Below are 8,432 nucleotides of genomic sequence, written 5' to 3' on the forward strand. Positions count from 1 at the left end.
GTGGTCTGGTCAACATACTTCAGCCACGTTATTGTGACTCGTCGTCTGCACATGATCCAGTAATTTGTTCCACAAATCCACAACCCAGTTACCAAACCAGTATTTACCCAGGTATTTCCTAAATCTGAACTTATCTTCATTTAAAGCCTTATCAATAGCTTCCTTGTTATGCCCATTCATCTACTTGTACACTTCAATCATGTCACGTTAAGATTTTTCCAACATCTCTTCATACGGAAGCTTTCTAATTTACGGGATTAACTTTGTCATCCTAACTGACATGTTCTAGTGAATTATGTCCATTCTTTAGCATGGCGATCAAAACTGAACGGCATAATCTAAATGGGACCTAAAAACAATACGTTAATAAACCCAGCCGACTTATTGCTAACTCTTCTATAAATAAATCTATGGGAAAGAAAAGCTCTCAGCCTGCTAAGAAGAGTGTACAAATCCACAAGGGCCGGGACGAGGATTCAAACCTGCATCCGAGAGCATCCCAGACGCTGCCGTAATCGACTGAGCTACGACATGGTCAAAAAGAGTTGAAACCGAAGTTCTACTGAACTTACTGGATCCTGCAGCCTCTCCGAGGCACAAACCAGTGTTAGTGTAACAAGAATGTGAAGTTTTCTACGTCCATCTAGTTCCACCCGCTCCTCCCCAGAACTAGTTGTTAACTTTACCTTGACTCCTCTGATCCAACACTTGTCCACACGTGCCACACTCCTGAAAAAATATTTTTTACATATATTAAGGGCAAGTATAAGTAATTATCAAAAGAATGCACCAAACCAGGAAGGCTATGTAGCACCAGGGTAAGTATAAACAGTTTATTTCAAATACAATCGAGTAGGAAAATACAATTATGAATTTCAAGAACACTGGAACCAATCACTGGAAAAGGTGAAATTGCAATGGAGATTAATTACAGATTGTATCAACAATAGTGAGTAAGCAAGACTGATAAGACTGCAATAGCCTAACGGAATACATTTTTGTCTCCGACTCATGAGGCTATGGTTAAGCATCAATGTTCTTTTAAAGTTACATAGAAACACATTACCTTATTAGGGTCTTCCACTAAAACAAACCTTTAGCTAACCTTAGTTAAAAGTACTGTGTATTATTAATTTATTTAGCTGTCTATTGGCCTAAATTATATAAATAATATGTTTAAAACCTCTTAAGTACAGTATATGGTCTCTGAGCACTAAACCAACGTTAGAAGCCTAGTGGTTACATTGTTAAAAATGACCATTTACAGGTGAATTCATTTTACATCGCAGAGTAAACAAGATGCAAACAATTAACATCTTCCATCTATTAGATAAACAATTATCTAGTCGTCCCTTCACTTTCTAGTGTGTGGTTTGGTCAACATATTTCAGCCCCCGTTATTGTGACTCCTCGTATGCAATAATCTTTCCCATTTATCTGCACAATTGCTATCCTGATATGACCACTCCATCGCCCTAGTCGTTAACACTAAACAATCTAGGGCGACTTGTTGCTAAACATTACATTTCACCTTTAGCTTAGCTACAAGACACCGTGTACATATTATCAAACTACCTTTAATGTCATAATGCAGCAGTTTGCGCGCTCAAAATACAGATAGACAAACTCCTCAGGAACCGTAGGGGAACCTTTGACAAGCCGCCGGTTTCCTGTTGCCGTAGAAGGCACTATGGACAAATGGTGGCTCTCTGGTAAATTTAAGCCAATATTACCTAGGAGTTATGATGTACCAGCCATTAAACATCTGGGACTCAGTTAATATGAAAACAATCCTTAAGAATAGTTAAACGAATCTTTGACTCAAACGAACAACATTGAATATTCAACTGTACGAGTCTCTGTTGTGGTCCCATCTGGCCTACTGTGTCCTAATATGGAAACCTCACTTCAAAAAGATATCAATGATTTTCCGCATTGTATAAAGTTCAAGACAGCAACAACAATCATGCCAGAACTTGTTCAACTGTCACTACCACGAATCTTTGAAGGACTAACACTATAAATGTTTAAATTGTTATAGATTTTGATAGATTAGCCTATAAATTTTCCTAGAAATTACTTACTTAATATTATCTGTTAGATTAAGGCCCTGCCCGAAGCGCTATGCGTACTAGTGGCTTTACAAGAACGTAAACACATCATGCTGTGTACTCTCAGAAACCCAATGTAACTTCTTGTAGATATATAAATAAATAACAGCCGAGGCCTTTGTAATACTATTTTAATGCATTGCTTTATGCTTTGTAATGTATTTTAGAGAAGTGCTTTGTATTTATAACCTCTAACTTGGTCAGCATTACAAATTAAACAAAAAAAATGATAATACTGACCAAATTGGAGGCTATTAATACAGACCACTTCTCTAAAATGCCATATTTGACACAGACAGGCTGGACAACAGCTTCAAGCTCAACAAGCCACAATGTAACACTGAAAATAGATGTGTTGTTTCCCCCATAGGGTCATTAACCCATGAACCCGCTCGTAAATGCCGAGTCATTCCTCTTGTTCACAATATACACAAGACAAATCCTCAATAAAATAAGGGGGGGGAGTAGGAAGGCTGACCTTTGACAAGGCGCCGCCGTCCTGTCCCCGTCGAGGCCACTGTAGATGGTGGCCCTTAGGTCAATTCATCATACGAGCCCTTCTCCTTCCATCATTCTGAATCATGCTCATCGTACTAACCTGCACCCCCCTAATCCACTTCCCCCCCACCACCACCACCACCTTCACACAATCTGTGGCCAAAATTTCTAGTTTCATTCAGATTTTCATCAAAATATGTCGAAGATTTCTCTTTGGGTTGTTTTAAAGGGCCTGACAGCCGAGTGGAGAGTGCTTCGGATTCGTAATCCTGAGGTTCCGGGTTCGATCCCCGGTGGAGGCTGAAATAAATGGCCACTTTCTTTCACCCTGTTGAACCTGTTCACCTATCAGTAAATAAGTACCTGGGAGTTACCACTTTATTTCACCCTGTTGAACCTGTTCACCTATCAGTAAATAAGTACCTGGGATTTAGACAGCTGCTACGGGCTGCTTCCTGGGGATGCATAACAAAAAGAAGGCCTGGTTGAGGACCGGGCCGCGGGGACGCTAGGCCCCGAAATCATCTCAAGATTGATGGCTAGCTACTAGCATGGCTATTAAGGCCACCACAAGCGCCCTAATGACTTAACTAGCGGGTACACCTATGGCTGCCACCTGACAATCACCTCTATATTTTGTCTAAATACATAAAATATACAAAATAATAAGGAATAACAACATAAAACATACCCCGAACAATCCTTTCTATATAAAGATATCTGCAACACAAATTTATTTGCACACTGGTAATCAACGTGACCCTTGCCAGGCGGCGGCTGGTCGACAACTGAGCCACACGTTAAGAAGCGGGACTCCCAGACGCGCCACTCACCCTTACTTCACCATAATATCTAAAGTGTCAACCTCTAATACAGTTAAGCATCTGACCACCAGAGGCGCTACTGCTCCCCTGTTATTACGCCATCTATATAATGATTGTTCTCATTATTAATTGTTGCAACGTTTAAATACATTCCTATTCTGTAGTGACAGTGTCAGACCTCGAAGGAAGAATTGAAACACCCTTCTGAAGATGTATTATTAAATACGAAAATACTTAAGGAAATTCCTGTTTCAATTCTTCCTTCGTGGTCTGACACTCACATTTTTCATTACTTGTTAATTGTCTCGTGATTTACACTCAGATTTTGTAGTGTATATACGACAACTTCAGCAAAGTAATGAGTAGCGGATTTAGTCTAAACAATAATATATGCGTTTTGTTTTTAGTGCCAAATTATCTGGCAAATATACATTTGGAGATGTAGCTCAATCCTTCCTGTAGCCCAATCCTTCCTGTAGCCCAATCCTTCCTGTAGCCCAATCCTTCCTGTAGCCCAATCTTTCCTGTAGCTCAATCGTTCCTGTAGCCCAATCCTTCCTGTAGCCCAATCCTTCCTGTAGCCCAATCCTTCCTGTAGCCCAATCCTTCCTGTAGCCCAATCCTTCCTGTAGCCCAATCCTTCCTGTAGCCCAATCCTTCCTGTAGCCCAATCCTTCCTGTAGCCCAATCCTTCCTGTAGCCCAATCCTTCCTGTAGTCCAATCCTTCCTGTAGTCGTGTTTAGTGGTGTAAAGAGTGGAGGTAGGTAGGTACCCGGGAGTTAGTTAACTGTTGTGGGAGACATCCTGAGGTACTGTATACAGACTACAACACTGTATAATCACAACATTGTATACACTACCTTGAGAAAGGTTGTAGGTTACGTCAGATAATGTGTAATACACGTACACATTTATTAGGTAGGCCAACCCGTCCTCCTACAAAGAACGTCGCATTTCGATCGTAGGCGTTACATAAGGCCAAAAATTGTCGCACTAGAAAATGGAGGCGGCTGGCGAAGGTGACGTACTGTCCCGTTTTCTGTTGTGGGTCCTCTGGTAGATTAGGAGAGACCACTTTAAATTTACAATTTAAATTTACCACCCATAACACCGTCCTACCACTAATTGATGTTGTGGGTGGATTGCTTCGGGGCTCTGTCCTGGGACCTCTCTGTTTGCACGATACATCCCAGCGAACATTTACTGTCGAACACAACGACAGCGAACACTTACTGTCCAACACAACGACAGCGAACACTTACTGTCCAACACGACGACAGCGAACACTTACTGTCTAACACAACGACAGCGAACACTTACTGTCCAACACGACGACAGCGAACACTTACTGTCCAACACAACGACAGCGAACACTTGCCATCCAACATGCCCCCAGCAAACACTTACAATCCTATACCAACACCAGCGGACCTTGATACAAGTCTAATTGGAAATATATAATGGGTCATTCCTGAGCTCGTTAAAAATATATGGGCCAAAAAGGAGAAATCAATAAAAAAGGGAACTAGATGGACGAAACATGTAGTAAAATGAGCTTTGATAACTAAGCAGACCCTCTGGAGAAGGTATAAATCTATGAACATCATTGATTATGATATATGTATATAAGGGCCCTAAACTCAGCCACCCAGGTAATCAGATCAACCAAAAGAAACAATGAAAGAAAACTTTCCAAAAAGAAAGTATGATCCCAAGTCGTTCTATGCCTATACTGAACTGTATAAGAAGTAAAACCAAAACAGAGTACTTGGTAGCACAGATAAAAGATGAGACTAACCAAGTTATAATGGACGATAAAGGGGCAGCAAACTCACAGAATGAATACTTTACATCAGTGTGCACACTAGAAAGGTTAGATGACATCCCAACACCCACACAAATGTTTGAAGGAGGTGAAGAGAATGAATTAAGAAATATACCCACAATGTGTGACATAATCTGCAAGAGCATTGACAAATTAAAAGGCTCAAAAGCCCCAGGTGCGGATGGAATTCAATCCAAAATCATAAAGGAACCAGCAGATGAACTATGCCTACCACTGAAACTGCTTATCAGACAATCTTTGGACCAAGGGATAGTAACCATAACTTGGAAATATGCAATTGTCACCCCTATTAAAAAAATCAGCTGAAAACTACTGTCCTATCAGCTTGGCATCATACACCTGCAAGCTCACGGAGACAATTCTAGGGGAAGGAATCATTCACGAACTCACAGCAAACAATCTTGTAAAATCAATACAGCATGGCTTTGTTAAAATAGATCCTGTATTATAAACCTGTTTACATGTTTGTAAATGGTAACCAGCTACTTAGACAAAGGACTTTCTGTGGATGTAGAAAACATTGATTTTGATTAGGTACCATATGCAAAACTAGCAAAGAAATTTGGGCACTTGGAATAAATGGTAGAATACTATTATGGATAAAACAAAGAAAACAATCATGTTAAATGGGAATGAATCTGGCTGGAGAAATGTGGCGAGTGGGGTGCCACAGGGGTCAAGGCCAACCGTTTTTTGTTATATACATCAATGACAGATGAGAGTATAAACCACATGATCAAATTTTCAAATGACAAAATCTATGGTAAAGTGGGAAATGAAAATGATATTGAAGCCTTACAAAGTGATCTACTGTATATGAATTTGACAAGAGGTCATTAGACTGGCAAATGCTTTTTTAATCTCAAGAAATGCAAGACTTTGCATGTGGGGCATAACAACCTACGTCACAACTACTAAATTAATAACATTATCTTGCAGTAGATAGATGAAGAAAAAGACATTGGAGTCAAAATTCACAATTCACTGAGAGTTGCACAACAGGTGGGAGCAGCAGTACCAAAAAGACCTAACCAATCCCCTTGGACTTCAAGTAACAGTTGGTGTTGATTCAACTGCATGAATCTCTGGTGTGCCTTAACTTGGATTATTGTATCCAAGCATGGAGACCTCATCTTCAGAAGGACATGGCTACTCTGGAGAAAGTACAGTACTAAGCGACAAAAATCATTCCAAAGCCAAGTAAACTCTCGTACCAGGAACGATTGAGTGCTTTGGGGCTAACACTGCAAGCCAGGCATGGCGAGGCAGATCTCATCGAAACATTTAAAAAACTTAACAATTTGGAGGATGTTGATCCAGACAACTTTCTCAAAAGGTCAGATGTAACACAAACAAGGATCAATGGTGTTAAACTCAACAAGCCACAATGTAGGACTGAAAACATATTTTTTTTTTTCACCTACCGGGTTATAAACCCTTGGAACCAACTACCCACCGAAGCTGTTCATGCCAAAACTCCATTAAATTTTAAAGTCCAGCTTGAAAAAATCATCATGGCAAATGTCGGGACCTTTGACAAGCTGCCAGCTTCCTGTCTTCGTTGAGGCCATTAGTGTGTTAGTGGCTCTCTGCTAAAATCCAGTAAATTCAGGTAAATACACTCTGCCTGTCCCCCTAACATAGAGCACTTTCTTCCAAAAATGATGCTAACAAGTGTTCTAAGATGGTTGTACAGTTTTGGAATCCTATACATGGGTTAACCTAATTGACAGTTGGGTCCAAGTTCAATATGGTGTGGAACAATTAATTCCATTCATCCATGCACTTCAGAACCTCGAACACATCTCCCTTGTGTGATACAAGGTGAGTGATACAAGCATAAAAAGTGATGCCATCCCTTATTGTCATATACATTAATGACAAAGATGAAAATGTTACAAACCTCATCATCAAATTTACAGATGACTCGCAAATCATTGGTAAAGTGGGAAATCATAATGATATTGAAGTCTTACAGAGAGATCTACATGAACTCCACAAATGGTCAGAAGACTGGCAAATGCTCTTTAATAACGACAAATGCAAGACCTTGCATGTGGGGCATAACAACCCAAGCCACAAATACCAAATTAATACCATTCCATTACAGCAAATTGATGACGAAAAGTTGCTACTCCGTCACTCACTAAAAGTTGCACAACAGGTAGGAGCAGTAGTCAGAAAAGCAAACCAAACCCTTAGAGTAATCAATCGTATCTTTGACTTTAAGGAAAATAAGGAATTGATTCAACTGTAAATATTCTGGTGCATCCACATTTGGACGACTGTATCCAGACATGGAGACCTCATCTTCATTAGGTCATAGCTGCTCTGGAGAAAGTGAACACTGGGCAACAAGTCATTCCTTAGCCAAGTCATGTCTCGTATCGGGAAGGGTTGAAGGCCACAGGCCTAACAACACTACAAACCTGGCATGACACAGCAGATTTCATTTAAACTTTTAAAATATTGTACTTAAAAAGTTGGATGATGTTGATCCTGACAATTTCTTCAAAAGGTCTGATGTAACACAAACAAGGAGCAACGTTTTAAAACTTGACAAACCTTAATGTAAACTCAACAAACCTTAATGTAGGTCTGAGTTCAGATGCTTTTTCACCCCTCAGGGTTACAAGCCTATGGAACCACCTACACACCGAAGTCGTAAATGCCAAAACTAGTTAGGTTTTAAATTTCACCTAGACAGGATCATGAAGGCAAATGGGGGGGACCTTTGACAATCCGCCGGCTTCCTGTCCTCGTTGAGGCCACTAGTTTTAGTGGCCCTCTGTTAAGTTTGGGTAGATAAATATTTGCAGTAGCAATATTTCAATTACAAAATTAATTAATTTTTTTTTTACAATTTGTCAATTGACATGGACAATTACAAAAGTTAGTGTTAACTCTTATGGGTTATCACTGAAGGATCATTAAAAATAATTCAATGTTTTATTACAATTTATTTTGTATTTGCATTGTCATCAATATTTTATATATGAGCTATTCTTTTATTGGACAATGTACTTTTAATAATGAAATTCCCAATATTGAAGGACTGTATCATATACAGTAAAGTACACAGCTATGTATACTAGTGGTTGTGCAAGAATGTATCACTCACTCACCAGCATATATACTTTAATGATCCATTG

At 39.7% G+C, this 8,432-nt stretch overlaps 2 protein-coding genes across 2 annotated transcripts in view; one reads left to right on the plus strand and one right to left on the minus strand.

Moving 5' to 3' along the window:
- The window catches only part of LOC123745445 (venom phosphodiesterase), a 421,245-nt gene extending 419,774 nt beyond the window's left edge, over positions 1–1,471 (minus strand). The window contains exons 1-2 of the mRNA XM_069300565.1: positions 1,444–1,471; positions 687–725 (exon numbers count right to left, since the gene is read on the minus strand). Of these exons, the coding sequence (XP_069156666.1) occupies positions 687–725; positions 1,444–1,471 (67 nt within the window). The remainder of the gene's footprint in view (positions 1–686; positions 726–1,443) is intronic.
- A 5,658-nt stretch (positions 1,472–7,129) lies between these two features.
- LOC138350217 (uncharacterized) lies at positions 7,130–7,537 on the plus strand. Its single transcript, XM_069300566.1, has one exon. The coding sequence runs from the start codon at positions 7,130–7,132 to the stop codon at positions 7,535–7,537; it is 408 nt and encodes a 135-aa protein (XP_069156667.1).
- Positions 7,538–8,432: the final 895 nt, after the last annotated feature.

This window comes from Procambarus clarkii, chromosome 44 (assembly GCF_040958095.1).
Source record: "Procambarus clarkii isolate CNS0578487 chromosome 44, FALCON_Pclarkii_2.0, whole genome shotgun sequence".
Taxonomy (NCBI): Eukaryota; Metazoa; Arthropoda; class Malacostraca; order Decapoda; family Cambaridae; genus Procambarus; species Procambarus clarkii.